This window comes from Ochotona princeps, chromosome 21 (assembly GCF_030435755.1).
Source record: "Ochotona princeps isolate mOchPri1 chromosome 21, mOchPri1.hap1, whole genome shotgun sequence".
NCBI classification, from domain to species: domain Eukaryota; kingdom Metazoa; phylum Chordata; class Mammalia; order Lagomorpha; family Ochotonidae; genus Ochotona; species Ochotona princeps.
Genome location: NC_080852.1, coordinates 25,233,442 through 25,249,756, shown reverse-complemented (window position 1 = coordinate 25,249,756; position 16,315 = coordinate 25,233,442). Strand labels below are relative to the sequence as shown.

Genomic DNA, 16,315 nt, shown 5'->3' with positions numbered 1-16,315 from the left:
GTCAGAAGTCGGGGACTTTCTGATAGAAGGGAGCTGAGTCGTTGGTGTTCATCCGGAACCTGGAAGCAGGACCAGTGAGTTAAAGTTCAGTGAAGATGGAGGAAGCTGATTGAGCTTAGGAACTCAAATAACAGGGGCTGACATTTATGGTATAGCAAGTAAAGTTGCTGCCTGTGACGCTGACGTCCCATGTAGGTGCCAGTTCTTGTCCAGGCTGCTCCATTTCTGAACCCACTGCCTTCTAACAGCCTAGGAAAAGCAGCAGAAAATGGTCCTGCTGCAGACATGGAAGACCCAGATGAAGTTCCTGGCTTCAGCCTGGACCAGCACCAGTTGTTATACACATCTGAGGAGTGAACCAACAGATAGAAGATTAACGACTCTCTGTGTGTGTCTGTCGCTCTGTGTGTCTGTATCTCCCTGTCTCGTTGTATCTTTGTAACTCTATAGTTCAAATCAGTAGATCTTTTTCTTTTTTTTATTTTAAGAAGAACTCTAATAGCAGAACTCTTTACGTAGTGGGTTGCTGGGAGGCGGTGTTTCTTTTTTTTTTTTTTAAAGATTTATTCATTTTATTACAGCCAGATATACACAGAGGAGGAGAGACAGAGAGGAAGATCTTCCTTCCGATGATTTACTCCCCAAGTGAGCCGCAACGGGCCGATGCGCGCCGATCCGAAGCCGGGAACCTGGAACCTCTTCTGGGTCTCCCACACGGGTGCAGGGTCCCAATGCATTGGGCCGTCCTCAACTGCTTTCCCAGGCCACAAGCAGGGAGCTGGATGGGAAGTGGAGCTGCCGGGATTAGAACCGGCGCCCATATGGGATCCCGGGGCTTTCAAGGCGAGGACTTTAGCCGCTAGGCCATGCCGCCGGGCCCGAGGCGGTGTTTCTTAAGACTTAGTGAAGAACTTGTCAGCAGTTTGGTGCAGTAGATTCTTACATCAGAGGGAAATGTATACTTGGTGAATGCTTTTCTGTGTTTTTTTCTAAGAATATTCTCACCAGCCAATAAACCAGTCAGGGTGCTGGGAAACTTCCATGGCTGTCCACACCAACTATCCGTTATGATACCTTTTTTCCACTTAATTCTGAGGAATTGCATACTGAGTAAGTTAGAGCCCAGGTCTTTGCCAGTCCCTCTGACGTGTGTATGTGTTTCTTGCTTGTCAGATTGGTGGAATCCGATTCCTGTACGATAACCTAGTGGAGTCGTTGGAGAGATTTAAGACCAGTAGTGGCTTTGGCTGTATCCTGGCCCACAGCATGGGCCTGGGGAAGACTTTGCAAGTTATCTCCTTCATCGATGTTCTCTTCCGCCACACGCCAGCCAAAACAGTCCTTGCCATTGTGCCGGTAAGGGTTCTGGGGCAGGTTGCAGTTCATCCTTTTCGTCCCTTCGTCCCTTTGCTGAGCACCAGCCAGTTGGAAGAGCTCAGGTGTCAACATTGTTCCTTAATATTCTTTCTCTCTCTCTGTCTCTCCCTCTCTCTCTCTGGCCTTCTGACAGGTTAATACTCTTCAAAACTGGCTGGCAGAGTTCAACATGTGGCTCCCCCCTCCTGAAGCCCTTCCAGCTGACAACAAGCCTGAAGAAATACAGCCTCGATTTTTTAAAATTCACATCTTGAATGATGAGCACAAGTAGGTGGCCTGCCCTGTTCTCTCTGCCCCTTTCCTCTTAGGTTACTCTCTGGGATCTAATTGTCCAGTTGTCTGAATGATTATCCCCAGACTCCTTAGCTTCTTGATGTATTCCACTTTGCTTTTCTTTCTTCCTTCCTTCCTTCCTTCCTTCCTTCCTTCCTTCCTTCCTTCCTTCCTTTCTTTCTTTCTTTCTTTCTTTCTTTCTTTCTTTCTTTCTTTCTTTCTTTCTTTCTTTCTTTCTTTCTTTCTTTCTTTTTGTTAATTTCTCTATGTAGGTTTTTAGTAAGCCAGTTTGGTAGCATGGGAAGTTTCTTTCGTTAATGATTTAGGGTGCTTTTGAACCTTGAAGAATCATTGCATATGGTTACACTTTACCCCATGTGTACAGTAATAGAACTTCAACATGACAGAATGAAGCCTTCTATCTTCTAATTTTGTAATTTCTGCATTTCTCATAGAAACGTAACCATTACTCTCTTCTTTTAAGCACTGAATTACAGTTGGCTTTTTTCCTTTTTTTTTTCCTTTAAAAGATTGTTTTATTTGAAAGACAAATGACATCTTCTGATTCCCTCCCCAAATGCTTTCAGCTAGGGCTTGGCCGGGCCAAAATCAGGAGCCAGGAGTGCCATTGGCTCTCCCATATAAGTGACAGGAACCCAAGTACTTGGGCCATCATCTGTTCCTTCCCGGGCACTTTAGCATGAAGCTGGATTAGAGCTAGAAGTGGGACTCAACCCCAGGCCCTCTGATATGGGATATGAGTGTCCCTAGCAGTTGCTTAACCCACCGTACAATAGTAGATATAATACCCATCTATATAGGTAGCCTTCAATGGTAAAACTTCCAGAACTGCTTTAAAGATTTATTTTTATTTTTAAGATTTTTATTTATTTTTATTGGAAAGCCAAATATACAGAGAGGAGAGGCAGAGAGAAGATCTTCCGTCCGATGATTCACTCCCCAAGTGGCCACAACGGCCGGTGCTGAGCCAAAGCCAGGAGCCTCTTCCGGGTCTCCCATGTGGGTGCAGGGTCCCAAAGCTTTGGGCCGTCCTCGACTGCTTTCCCAGGCAACAAGCAGGGAGCTGGATGGGAAGTGGAGCTGCCAGGATTAGAACCGGCACCCATATGGGATCCTGGGGCATTCAAGGCAAGGATCTTAACCACTACGCCATCACGCCGGACCCAAAGATTTATTTAATTTATTTGAAAAGTAGAGTGATAGAGACAGAAATAAAGAGGGAGATCTTTCATCCACTGATTCATTTCCCTAATGGCTGCAATAGCCATTGGATGAGTTAGGTGGAAGCCAGGAATCAAGACTCCATCTGGATGACAGAGGCCAAAGCACTTGGGCCATCTTCCGCTGTTTTACATTAACATTAGCAAGGAGCTGGATCAGAAGCCCAGCAGGCAGGACTTGAACCGGTGCTCTCCATGTGGCCTGCTAGCATCACAAGTGGTGGTTTCTTATCCTCTGTGCCACAATACCAGCCCCAGCTTCCAAAACCTTGCAAGGTATAAACCTTGTTTTGGATTTAATTAAAGTTATTTATGTTTCCATTTATCAAGTCAACTTGATTTCCAAAGCTCTAAAGCTATTTCTTGGTCCAGGTTACCTATTCTTGTAGTGTTTTCTTTTCTTGGCCTGGCTAATTAAAAAGGTAAAGTGTATTTTCTGTGGAGGCTGCCTTTTGCAATATTTGTTCACACATAAAACATTAAGAGCGGGAAGTTACCCTACTGGCTAAGACAGCTGAATTTTTTTTTAATATTATTTTTGCAGCCAGGTGCAATAGTCTAGTGGCTAAAGTCCTTGCCTTGAACATGCCAGGATCCTATATGGGTGCGGTTTTAATCCCTATGGCCTTGCTTCCCATCCAGCTCCCTGCTTGCAGCCTGGGAAAACAGTTGAGGACGGCCCAAAGTGTTGGGACCCTGTACCCTTGTGGGAAACCTGGAGGAAGAAGCTCCTGGCTCCTGGCTCCAGATCAGCACAGCACCGGCCATTGTGGTCACTTGGGGAGTGAATCAACAGATGGAAGATCTTCCTCTCTGTCTCTCTTCCTCTCTTCCTCTGCCTTTCCAATAAAAATAATTCTTAAAAAATAAATAAAATCTTAAAAATCTTTTTTAAAAAAGATTAATTATTTTTGGGTCTGGCGTGGTAGCCTGTGGCTATAATGTGTGCCTTGCATGTGCCAGGCTCCCATATGGGCACTGATTCATATTCTGGCTGCTCCACTTCCATCCAGCTCCCTGCTTGTGGTCTGGGAAAGCAGTCAAGAACTCCCCAAAGCCTTGGGACCCTGCACCTGTGTGGGAGTGAACCAGCAGGGAGAGGATCTTTCTGCCTCTGCTTCTCTCTGTGAATCTAACTTTACAATAAGAATGGCAAATATTTTTTAAAAAGCTGATTATTTTCATTGGAAAGGCAGATTTGATCTTCCATCTGCTGGTTCACTCTCCAAATGGCCACAATGGCTGCAACTGAGCCGATCTGAAGCCAGGATCTTCTGGGACTCCCACATTGGTGCAGAGTCCCAAGGTTTTGGGCCATTCTCTACTGCTTTCCCAGGCTACAAAAAGGGAACTGGATGAGAAGCGGAACAGCCAAGATATGAACCTGCACCCATAATGGATGCCAGCTTTTGGGGGTGGAAAATTAGCCAATGGAGCCATTGTTCCAGCCCCAGGACAGCTGTGTTCTGCATCAGAATACCTTGGTTCCATTCCTGGCTTCTGATGCCAATGTCCTATGAACATTGACCCTAGGAGGCAGTGGTGATGGTTCCAGTAAATGAGCTCCTGTCACGCAGGTGGGAGACATGGGCTGCATCATGGTTCTTGCCCAGCCCCAGCTATCAGAGGCATTTAAATGGAAGGTGTATCAGCGGGAGATACGCGCTATCTCTGTCTCTGCCGTGTGTCACTTGTTCTCTCTTGGATTTCAGGACTGTTTTATTCCACATGCAGCAATGCATGTGGTTTCAAGGGCTCAGCTGTTTAAGAGTAGCATGGTTGTACTGAGGGTCATCTGGTCTCTACAGCTCTTGCCCCTTTACTGCTTATCTTTGGCTCTTTAGTCACTGAATCCTGGGTGGGTTAAGTGCAGAAAGTTACCCTTCCATGTGCTATTCCCATGTGTTTGTCATAGGAATCACTTGAAATATTCCCTTGAACCTTGATTATCATCTAAGGGAATTGCTATTTTCTCTGCTTTCTGCCAGTGAGTTACAATGATTCTTGTTTTGACCATCACCAGCAATCTAGTCCATCCTCATTGCAGTTAGTGTCTAGGATGGCTAGGCAAGTCCTTGGGTAGTTGGACAGCCCTGTGCTTGGACCATGTGAAATCTTTGGGAATGAGGAGCCTAAATGTATATCAACATGACTTTAATTGTGAGGAATTTTACTTGAAGAACTGCAGAAGCAATAATACTTTTATCTTTGTTCACTTAAAAAACTTTGTTGAGACATAGTTCACATCTTACACAATTTTCTCTGTTCACTCTTGCAGGACGATGGCATCTCGTGCTAAAGTGATGGCTGATTGGGTGTCCGAGGGTGGGGTGCTTCTGATGGGATATGAAATGTACAGACTCCTCACTCTGAAGAAATCCTTTGCCACAAGCAGACCGAAGAAGTCCAAGAAACGCTCTCACCCAGTCATCATTGATCTGGATGAGGAGGATCGCCAGCAGGAATTTCGGAGAGGTGGGCAGCTCATCCCAGGAGTAACTCTCAGAAGTTTTTTAGGATAAAAGAAATAGTATCTGTTGATAACACGTAGTCAAATGTGAAGTGCATTATTACTGTGATCTGCTGTCCTGTATCGGAAACCCAGATCGCCATACTGGGTATAATGAGTTCCATGGCTCTCGAGAGATGCTGATTGCTTTTCTGCAGTGCAGCCGTGGCTAGGTCAGGTCATCTATATTTTATTTATTTATTTATTTTTTTAGATTGAAAAGTATAGTTATCTGGGGCAGAGGCAGAGGAGGTATCAATCTTTCATCAATTGGTTCATTCCTCCAAATGGCTGCAAAAGCAGTAGCTAGACTAGACTGAAGCCAAGAGCCAGGGACACATCCAACAGTCTCCCATAAAGATGATAAGGGTCCTAGAACTTGGGCCATCTTCTGCTTTCCCACGGACATTAGCAGGAAGCTGAATTGGCAGTAGAGCAGAATGTTTCTGTCGTATGCTGGTGTAAAAGGTGGCAACTCGGGCCCGGTGGCGTGGCCTAGCGGCTAAAGTCCTCGCCTTGAAAGCCCCGGGATCCCATATGGGCGCCGGTTCTAGTCCCGGCAGCTCCACTTCCCATCCAGCTCCCTGCTTGTGGCCTGGGAAAGCAGTTGAGGACGGCCCAATGCATTGGGACACTGCACCCGCGTGGGAGACCTGGAGGAGGTTCCTGGTTCCCGGCTTCAGATCGGCGCGCATCGGCCCGTTGCGGCTCACTTGGGGAGTGAATCATCGGACGGAAGATCTTCCTCTCTGTCTCTCCTCCTCTGTGTATATCTGGCTGTAATAAAATGAATTAAAAAAAAAAAGGTGGCAGCTCAGGCACAGCATGGTAGCTTAATGGCTAAAGTCCTTAGCTTATACACGTTGGGATCCCATATGGGCGCCAGTTTGTGTCCCGTTGGACCTGCTTCCCATCCTACTACCTGCTTGTGGCCTGGGAAAGCAATCGAGGATGGCCCAAAGCCTTGAAACCCTGCACCTGCGTGGGAGACCTAGAAGAAGCTCCTAATCCTGCTTCAGATCGGTTCAGCTCTGGCCATTGTGGCCACTTAGGGAGTAAATCATCAGATGAAAGATCTTCCTCTCTGTTTCTCCTCTTCTCTTTATATCCTACTTTCCAATAAAAACAATTTTTTAATTAAATAAACCAACGGACAAACAAATGGTGGCACCTCAATTTGCAGTGCACAATGCCTCAGCAGAAATAAATTTTTAAGAACTTAGAGCCCATTTCCTTTTATAGAGCTTCAAGAATGGAAACTTTTCTTTATGCCAAAGGCTATTTGGGTATTTGTAACATCATTCACAGACTATATAACATGATCAGCTTCAAAATTAGCCTTCTGTAGATTTATTGAATTTTGAGTCTTGTCTGCATTTGTTTTAGTAGAGTCAGACAAAGGAGTTTTGTGGCCGTTATACAGCCTAGGCTGAACATCTTCCGCCTCTGAATGATAGCATATTTGTTCTAGGTTTGCTTTTATAGTAGAGTTGAGATGAATTTGCAGTTTAGCTGAGTGGTAAGTAACTGTGCGATTACTTTGTCCTTTAATTGGCTCTTACCAGTCAGCCTTAAGGTGGAGCCAAGCTGCAACCAATGATAAAAGTCCACTGGTGTCTGAGTTAACTCCTGTTGGGTTTCACATTTTAGTCCTCAGCTGGCGCTCTGTAAATTCCCTCCCTCTTCTGCCTAGTTGGTGTAAACTCTAGGAATGAAGGTCAGTTTTACTATCAGTTAAAGAATAAAAGAAAAGAAAGGTATGGGTAAATGGGATTTTTTATTGCAAGAGTCAGCAGCCAGGTTAGCATCACAACAATGCACAGAGCATGGCTGGCTGGCTCCCTTTCATCATTGGGGGCTGACTCTTTCCTGCTTGCTTCATTTCTTCTGTCTCCTCCAGGGTGCACCCCTACTTCTCATATTATTGACTAAGAACAGGCTCTCTCACCCTCTGACTACGGATCCTCTTCCCTCCCTAGAGTTTGAAAAGGCCTTATGCCGTCCTGGCCCTGATGTGGTGATCTGTGACGAGGGACACCGCATCAAAAACTGCCAGGCCAGCACCTCACAGGCTCTGAAGAACATTCGCTCTCGCCGTCGGGTGGTTCTGACTGGGTACCCCCTGCAGAACAACCTCATCGAGTATTGGTGCATGGTGGATTTTGTACGCCCAGACTTCCTCGGCACACGGCAGGAATTCAGCAACATGTTTGAACGTCCCATCCTGAATGGGCAATGTATCGACAGCACACCTCAGGATGTTCGTCTCATGCGGTACCGGAGCCATGTGCTGCATAGCCTGCTAGAAGGCTTTGTGCAAAGGTGAGCCACAGAAGGCCCTGGTGTAGTGAGCATGCAAGGCTGTGGTGAAGGGTGAGATGTTGTAGTTGGAGGGCCCCTTCCTAGTGCAGCAGTGGTAAAGCGTACTTTTGTGTGTGAATAACTAGTAGATGATAGATTTGTTGTTTTTGTTATCTGAAACTGGCTTATAAGTGCTTCTTTCAAGCTATCTTCAAAGTTTTGGGTACCAGACTTATTTACTGAGAGAAACAAGAGAGCTGGTATTCTGCTGCCCTTGGGGAGAGTAGAGCTGGTGGTTCCAGCAGCCTAACTCAGTGTTGCAGTAGATGGAACTTAGGCCAGTCAGAGGCACTCATATCCCTTTTGCTTATTCTGATGGCACATGTAGAGATGGTATATGTGTCAGAGAGGCAACTTTCTAAGAACCTGGAAATCTTCTAGTCAGTTATGACCTGGCATAGGTCACTGCTCTCTGCTTGTGTTTCCATCTTTACAGTTGACTTCTTCCTCTGGTCTGTGAACCACTCTGCATTGTTGCGCATGGAGATCCTGGAGAGAGTGGTGTTGCAGGGCCATGAGAGTCCATGTTTATCCTGCAGTGACCTCTCCTGGTCACTAGGCCTTGCCACTTCTAATCTCTGCCCTGTAGGAGAGGTCACACTGTGCTGAAGATTCATCTCCCTGCCAAGGAAGAGAATGTGATCCTAGTACGGCTCTCCAAGATCCAGCGAGACTTGTACACACAGTTCATGGACCGATTCCGGGATTGTGGCAACAGTGGCTGGCTGGGCCTGAACCCTCTCAAAGCTTTCTGCGTGTGCTGCAAGGTATGTGGGGGCATCTCAGGGAAGACTGAGATGGAGACCAAGAATGTACGGGGTTCCCAGTGCATTACCTTGTTGACAGTGTTTGATAAAGGAAAAATAAAGGGAGGAGGCCACCTCAGTTCACTGCACAGGGTCTGGGGGCTCCAAGGAGAGATGTAAGTTGGTGTGCCACACATTGATGGCAGTGCCATTCATAGGTGTAATGTAACGGGCCAGAGTTCCACCAAATTTGAGAATTTGCTTTCTTTTTGACTTTTTTTTTTTCACTTGTAAAAAGAAGATGATAGAAGAATATTGCGGGACAGTGTTTTGAATGACTGCTAGTGTAATTGGGATCCAAATAGTACAAGACTTAGACAAAGTTTGAGGAGTACCTTGCATTTGACTCTCTTAGTTAAATTGAGATCTTTCATCTTATTACTGAGGGACTTGTTGCTTTAACTTTTTTTTTTTTCTAACTGCTCTAAGCAGACCTATTAGCTACTGTTCCTGGCTGACAGCTGTTTTATTTTTTATTAATTTTTTTTTTTTTATTGGAAAGTCATAGTTACAGAGAGGAGAGATGGAGAGAAGAATCTTCCATCTAATGGTTCATTCCTCAGGTGGCCGCAGTGGTAGAGCTAGGTTGATCTGAAGCCAGGAGCTTTTTGCAGGTCTCCCATGTAGGTGCAGAGTCCCAAGGCTTTGGGCTATCCTCAACTCCTTTCCCAGGCCACAAGCAGGGAGCTGAACGGGAAGTGGAGCATTTGAGATATGAACCAGCACCCATATGGGATCCCAGTACATGCAAGGTGAGGACTTTAGCCACCAGGCTACCATCCCAGGCCCTCATTGCTGTTTTAATAAGTCAGCTAAAGAGGCGTGTAGGGGCCAGGAGGGACTTGAAAACTTTTGTAGCCACAGACCGAGGCAGAGCCAGGAAACTGAAGTCAGCATTGTCTGTGATGCTTCAGTGCATCCTTCCCCTGGGAGTTCTCAGCTCTTGATAGGCAGTCTCTGCAATGGCGTGTGAGTAATCACTTATGAGTCAGACACATTTTATCTAAAGGAAGAAATTAGTCTTGTTTTGCATTTCATATAGTAGCTAACTGTAGCCACACAGTGGAACTAAAACATTCTTATTTGAATAAGAATACGAGGCTTTTGAAAATAGCCTTTTTAATTAAGTACCAAACACACTGGCATTGCCCCTTTCCTATTCATGTACTGTGGTGGTGAGTACTAAAAGTGAAAGAAAATATGCAGGTTCTTCGTGAAGAGGTCACAGATACTTTAATTCTTGCTGTAGCGATGTGTAGCATTGGGGTGAGGGTGTGTATTTGAGCAAGTGTGTATTTCCAGAACGAGTCACCCGTGGAGTATTCTCTTGTCCTATGCCCCTCTGCTCTTCCTGAACCTCAGATCTGGAATCACCCAGATGTGCTGTATGAAGCTCTGCAGAAGGAGAGCCTGGCCAGTGAACAAGACCTGGATGTGGAAGAGCTTAGCTCTGCAGGGACCAGTGCCCGCTGCCCGCCCCAGGGAACAAAAGTCAAGGGGGAAGACAACACTTTGGCTTCCACTATGGGAGAGGCAACCAATAGCAAGTTCCTACAGGGGGTTGGCTTCAACCCTTTCCAGGAGCGAGGCAGCAACATCGTTACATATGAATGGGTGAGTCAGTAGCTATAAACTGCTGAGGGACTTGCAGGTCCCACTGGGCAAAGGGTGGAAGTGCACCCTGCACTGCACTGCCAGGGTCTCTGCAGAAGATTGTATAGGTAGCCAGGTGCTTGGGAAGCAGAGTTTTGTTTCTGGTGATCTGGGTACCTGATCTGCTCCAAACTGCCTGGTTTGTTTATTACAGGCCAAGGACCTTCTGACTAATTACCAAACTGGAGTTTTAGAGAACTCTCCCAAGATGGTACTCCTTTTCCACTTGATTGAGGAAAGTGTAAAGCTTGGGGACAAGATCCTTGTGTTCAGGTAGGAGGAAAAATTCCCACCTAAGGCTGTGTGTTGATGGTAAAGAGTGGCATGGACCATACCAACCTCTGTAGCCAAGCACTTTTCATGAGGACCTTGCATTTCATGTCTCTTGGGGTTTCTTTCTTTACCCAATGTGATTTCTGCAATTTAGAGCTCAGCCAACACCGGAACTCATAGTATGATTCTTCAGAATTGTGGCCCAGGCCAAATTTGGCTGACCTGTGTTTGTTTAGCCTGAAAATTAAGAATAGTTTTTACCTTTGTACAGGGTTTGTTTTTATGTTTTTTTTTTTTTTTTTGGTTTTTTGTTTAAAATATATATGTGTATGTATATATATATATATATATATGATCTCTAGAACCTAAATATTTGCTATTTGACCCTTTACACAAAATATTTGCTGGCCAGCTCTATTCTTATATTCCTCGCTGATCTTTAATAAGGCCAAATAAGGAATGTGATTTGTTCCCAAGTCATGATCTCTGACTATGGCTTTGAATCTCATTAGGGCCCTGCTTCCCCCACAAACAGACATAAAGTAGATTGCTTTGCCCTTATTCTGATCATATTATACCCTGAGAGAGCCCAGTGCAGGAGCCTGACTTGAGAACCTCACAATGAAGGCTTCCACGTGGGACATATTTTGAGAGCCCAGCAGTAGCTGCCTGGGCACAACCTAATGTTCCCCTGATTTTACAGATCATTTCTGAGGATACTGGCTGTCTATTTGTCTTAGAAACAGTGCAATGATGCTGACTCCTTAATAAGATCTCTTGAATGGCAGAAGCCCATAATCAGATGTAATGTAATGTACATGTAGTGTACATTCATGCAGCATTAGTTTTGAATGCTGAATGCTATCTGTTATTGTGCATTAAGCTAAGCAACATAATTTTTTAATGAAAGAGTAAAAAATGAAGAAAATGGAGAAAATTTTCAGTAAAGTGTTATGGTAAATGTGGATGACCCTGCTCCCTTTATAACTAGGTAAAAGTACCCTTGTTTGTTCTTGGTATGGTTATCTCTTATGGGGAATAGGTTGTGGGAGCTCCCACTGTAAGAAGGATACACAAGAGTGCGGGCATTGGGAACGAGGTTCCTTTTGACCTGGGAGTCATCTCAACCACATGTTCTCCCTTTTAGCCAGAGCCTTTCCACCTTGGCGCTCATCGAGGAGTTCTTAGGGAAACGAGAAGTGCCCTGTCTGTCTGGTGCCGAGGGACAAGGAGCACAGAAGTGGGTTCGCAATGTCAGCTACTTCCGTGAGTTCACATCGTCTTTGTCTTAGCAAGGCCTTCTTTCTTTTCTCCTAATTAATTCCCATCAAATGCATAGGAATAGTTGTGACTGGCTAAGAATCGGGGAGATACTAAGATCCAGCTGTTGAGGATATGGCTATATAGTGAGCTGGGGGCCTTGACGAAGGTAGGGGATGTGGAGAAGCACAAGGTCTAGGCTGCTGCAGTTCCAATTCACATCCCTGCTGATACGACAGGGAAAGCAGCACAAGTTGTCCACTGAACTGATGTGGGAGATCCAGATGAAGCTTCTGGCTTTGGCCTGGCCCAGCACAGACCCCTGCCATTGTGGTTGACTCATTTTCTCAAATTCTCTAACCCTACCTTTCAAATGCATAAAATTTTTTTTCCTTTCTTCTTTTATTTATTTATTTTTTTCACAGGTGAGGCTCAGGGCATGGCTAGGAAACCTCCAGCACAAGCCCTGACTTCGTAGCTTGTTACTGTGAGGTGGCCCACTAAGTGGTAAACTGTACTTGGAAATTGTGGGAAATCAAGTAGAAAAAGCAGGTTAAGGTTCTGATTGAGAACCCCAGTACCAGGCTATTAAATGATTGCTTCTGTATTAAAACAATACTGCCATCCAATTTTGTTTTGTTTTCTCTTTAGAAAGGAGTTTGAACAGCCCAGGGCAACAGCCTAGTACCTAAATCCTTGCCTTGCATCTGCCAGGATCCCATATAGGTGCTGGTTTGTGTCCTGGCTGCTCTGCTTCCTGTCCAGCTCCTTATTTGTATCCTGGGAAGGCAGGAGAGGATGGCCCAAAGCCTTGGGATCCTGCACCCACGTGGGAAACCTGGAAGAAGCTCCAGGCTCCTGGCTTCAGATCGGCTCAGTTTCAGCCATTGTGGCCACTTGAGGAGTAAACCAATGAATGGAAGATCTTTCTCTCTGTATATCTGCCTTTCCAATAAAAATAAACAAATCTTTTCAAAAAATAATTTTTTTGAAGCCAGAAGCATCCTCCTCCAGATCGTTTTTTTAAAAGATTTTTTAAGAAATGTATTTTTTTTTTATTGGAAAAGCAGATTTACAGAGAGAAAGAGAAACAGAGACCTTCCATTTGTTGTTTTACTTCCCACATGAATACAACAACTAGAGCTGAACAATCCAAATCCAGGAACCAGGAGCTTTTTCCAGGTCTCCCATTTGGATACAGAGTCCCAAGAGCTTGAGACCTCTACTGCAGGGAGCTGAATCAGAAGTGGAGCAGCTGGGATACAAACTGGTACCTATAAGGGATGCTGGCACCACAGGTGGAGAACTGGCCTGTACATATTTCAAATAAAAGTATATGTATTTGGAAGGTAGTGTTAGAGATCTTTCACCTGCTGGTTCATTCCCGAAATAGCCACAACAGCCAGAGTTGGCCAGTCTGAGGTCAGGAGCTTCTTCCAGGTCTCCCATGTGGGTGCAGGGGCCCAAATACTTGGACTATCTTCTACCACTTTCCCAGGTGTATTAACAGGGAGCTGGATTGGAAGTGAGCAGCCGGGACTCAAACTGGTGCTGATGTGGCAGGTGTCAGCTTTACCTACTATGCAGCAATTCTGGTCCTGTAATATTTGCAAACTGTAGCTACCATAGATGTTGTCTAGGGGATGCAATCTAAGCACTGCTTCATCTCTGTTTGCTTTATTTTGTTTGTGTTTGTGTTTTTGTTTATTTTCATTAAAAGTTTACTTATTTACTTGAAATACAGAGTGACAAAGAGATATAGAGGCAGACAGACCAATTGATCTGTTGGTTCCCTTCCAAAATGACCACAACAGTTGGGACTGGGCCAATAGGCAGCTGGGAGCCTGAACTCTGAGTCTCCCATATGGGTGGCAGGGCCTGAGTACTTGGGCCATCTTCCCCTACTTTCCCAGATGCATTAGCAAGGACGTGATTGGAAGCAGAGCAGTGGAAGTTGGCTGCTGCTCATATGGGATGCTAATGTCACAAGCAGTGGTTTAACCTACTGTTTCACAATACTGGCCCTGCTTTATTATGTTAACACTCCTCCCCATCTCCCCTCCATCTCTCTGCCTCAAATAAACATTATTTTCCCCAAAAAATGGGACCGACAGTTAAGATGCCCACATCTTTGCCAGAGTACCTGTGGTATTCCAGCTTCCCGAAAATGAGGACTTTGAAAGGCAGTAGTAATGGCTCGAATAATTGGTTCCTTGCCACCCATGTGGAGACCTGAATTGAGTTCCCTGACTTCTAGCTTTGGCCCCACTCTTTCCTGGCTGTTATAGGCATTTAAAGAATAAACCAACAGATGGGAGCTCTCTCCCTCTCAAATAAATCAGTAAGTATTTAGAAACAACCTGATATGAGGGCCTACTTTGTGCCCTCACCAAAGTAATTACTCTGATTTTTCTTTCTTCTTAGGACTGGATGGTAGTACCCCTGCCTTTGAAAGGGAGCGGCTTATTAATCAGTTCAATGATCCCAGCAACCTTACCACCTGGCTGTTCCTTCTCTCTACGAGGTGAGTGAAGTCTGAGAAGGGAGGTCAGGGGGATGTGTCCAGATAATTGACCACTGTGAAGTAACCCACAACTCATCCGTGTTCTATCCAAAAGAGTGCTATGGTCTGTAACTTGTCTTTGAGGTCAGAGAAGGACCCCCCAAAGAAGTTGTATTAGAAGGAAATCATAATGGTGTCAAACTTTTTTGCGACCTTTATTAAAAATGATCCTGATTATGTTTTCTCAAGAGTGTTCTGAAGCTTAGACTATGTGATGACTGTGGAAGTTCTTTAAATAGCAGAAGGAGCACTATTACTGTATAAAAAGCTGATGGAATTGTGTTGTGCCAAGCAGCTTGAAGAATGTTTTGCCTCTGCTGTCAGAAGGCCCTTTGCAGGGTATGAATGAACCAACATTCTCTTAAGCAGTTAGACTAAAAACATTGGAAATATCAGTGTAAAAGTTCTCATTCACTGGGACCAGTGTTGTTGCAAAGCGGGTAAGGCTGCCACCTGCAATGCCAGCATCACATAGCATTCCATATGGACATCGGTTTGAGTTCCAGCTGCTCCACTTCCAACCTGGCTCTCTATGCTCCTGGGAAGGCAGCAGAGGATGGTGCATATATATGTGTGTATTTATATTTGAAGGGCACAGTTATAGAGAGAGAAGGAGAAACAAGAGCTTCGATCCACTAGCTCATTCCCCAAGTGCTGCAGTGGCTATAGCTGGGCAGGTCAGCAGCCGGAGGAACCAGGAGCTTTTTCCTGATCTCCCCCATGGGTACACTTGGGTCATCTTCCTCTGCTTTCCCAGGCCATTAGCAGGGAGCTGGATTGGAAGTAGTACATCTGGATCTCAAGCCTGCACCTATATGTTATGTGAATACCAAAGGAAGAAGCTTAACGTGCTATGCCACAGCAACAGGCCTGGGGTCCTTTGTACAGAAGACTGAAGAGTGACTTTTCCTTATGTGTTGTAGCTACTTCTATGTTTAATTGCAAGGCACATTTCTTAAATGCTTCTCAGGCAGAACAGCAAAATCCTCAAATTTGTTGTGCTCACAAGGGAAGGGGAATGTTACTAGGGTAGGAGTTACAGAGAGCAGAACAGATCTGAAAACCATCTCTTTGTAATTTTGGACTTGTGTTTTGAAGGGCTGGCTGCTTGGGTGTCAATCTGATTGGTGCCAACCGAGTGGTGGTGTTCGATGCTTCCTGGAACCCTTGCCATGATGCCCAGGCTGTGTGTCGGGTCTACCGATATGGCCAGAAGAAGCCATGTCACATCTATCGCCTTGTGGCTGACTATACCCTTGAGAAGAAGATCTATGACCGTCAGATTTCCAAGCAGGGCATGTCAGGTGGGCCATCTTCCAGCCTCAGGGGAGGTACATCAAAAAGGCCACTCTCAGGCCCGGCATGTGAGCCTAATGGCTAAAGTCCTCATCTTGCATGTGCTGGAATCCCATATGGGCACCGGGTCTAATCCCAGCCACCCTGCTTCCCATCCGGCTCCCTGCTTGTAGCCTGGGAAAGCAGTCAAGGATGGCCCAAAGCCTTGACACCCTGCACCAGCGTGGGAGAACCCAGAAGAAGCTCCTGGCTCCTGGCTCCAGATCAGCTTAGTTCTGGCTGTGGCGGCTGCTTGGGGAGCAAATCAACAGATGGAAGATCTTCCTCTGTCTCTCCTCCTCTCTGTGTATCTGACTTTCTAATAAAAGTAAAATATTTGGGCCCGGCACCGTGGCCTAGCAGCTAAAGTCCTCACTTTGTGCCGGGATCCCATATGGGCGCCGGTTCTAATCTCGGCAGCTCCACTTCCCATCCAGCTCCCTGCTTGTGGCCTGGGAAAGCAGGAGAGGACGGCCCAAAGCCTTGGGACCCTGCACCCGTGTGGGAGACCTGGAGGAAGTTTCTGGCTCCTGACTTTGGATCAGCACAGCACCAGTTGTTGTGGTCACTTGGGGAGTGAATCAGTGGACAGAAGATCTTCCTCTCTGTCTCTCTTCCTCTCTGTGTATCTGACTTTGTCATAAAAATAAATAAATCGTTTATA

At 45.6% G+C, this 16,315-nt stretch overlaps 1 protein-coding gene across 2 annotated transcripts in view; it reads left to right on the top strand.

Annotated features, from left to right (window-relative positions):
- Positions 1 to 16,315, top strand: part of RAD54L2 (RAD54 like 2) — an 85,332-nt gene that overhangs the window by 58,128 nt on the left and 10,889 nt on the right. For both annotated transcript variants that reach the window (XM_058678578.1, XM_058678577.1), the window contains exons 7-16: positions 1,174 to 1,356; positions 1,511 to 1,644; positions 5,170 to 5,366; positions 7,380 to 7,722; positions 8,351 to 8,528; positions 9,930 to 10,181; positions 10,375 to 10,493; positions 11,641 to 11,759; positions 14,178 to 14,277; positions 15,415 to 15,620. In XM_058678578.1, the coding sequence (XP_058534561.1) occupies positions 1,174 to 1,356; positions 1,511 to 1,644; positions 5,170 to 5,366; positions 7,380 to 7,722; positions 8,351 to 8,528; positions 9,930 to 10,181; positions 10,375 to 10,493; positions 11,641 to 11,759; positions 14,178 to 14,277; positions 15,415 to 15,620 (1,831 nt within the window). The remainder of the gene's footprint in view (positions 1 to 1,173; positions 1,357 to 1,510; positions 1,645 to 5,169; positions 5,367 to 7,379; positions 7,723 to 8,350; positions 8,529 to 9,929; positions 10,182 to 10,374; positions 10,494 to 11,640; positions 11,760 to 14,177; positions 14,278 to 15,414; positions 15,621 to 16,315) is intronic.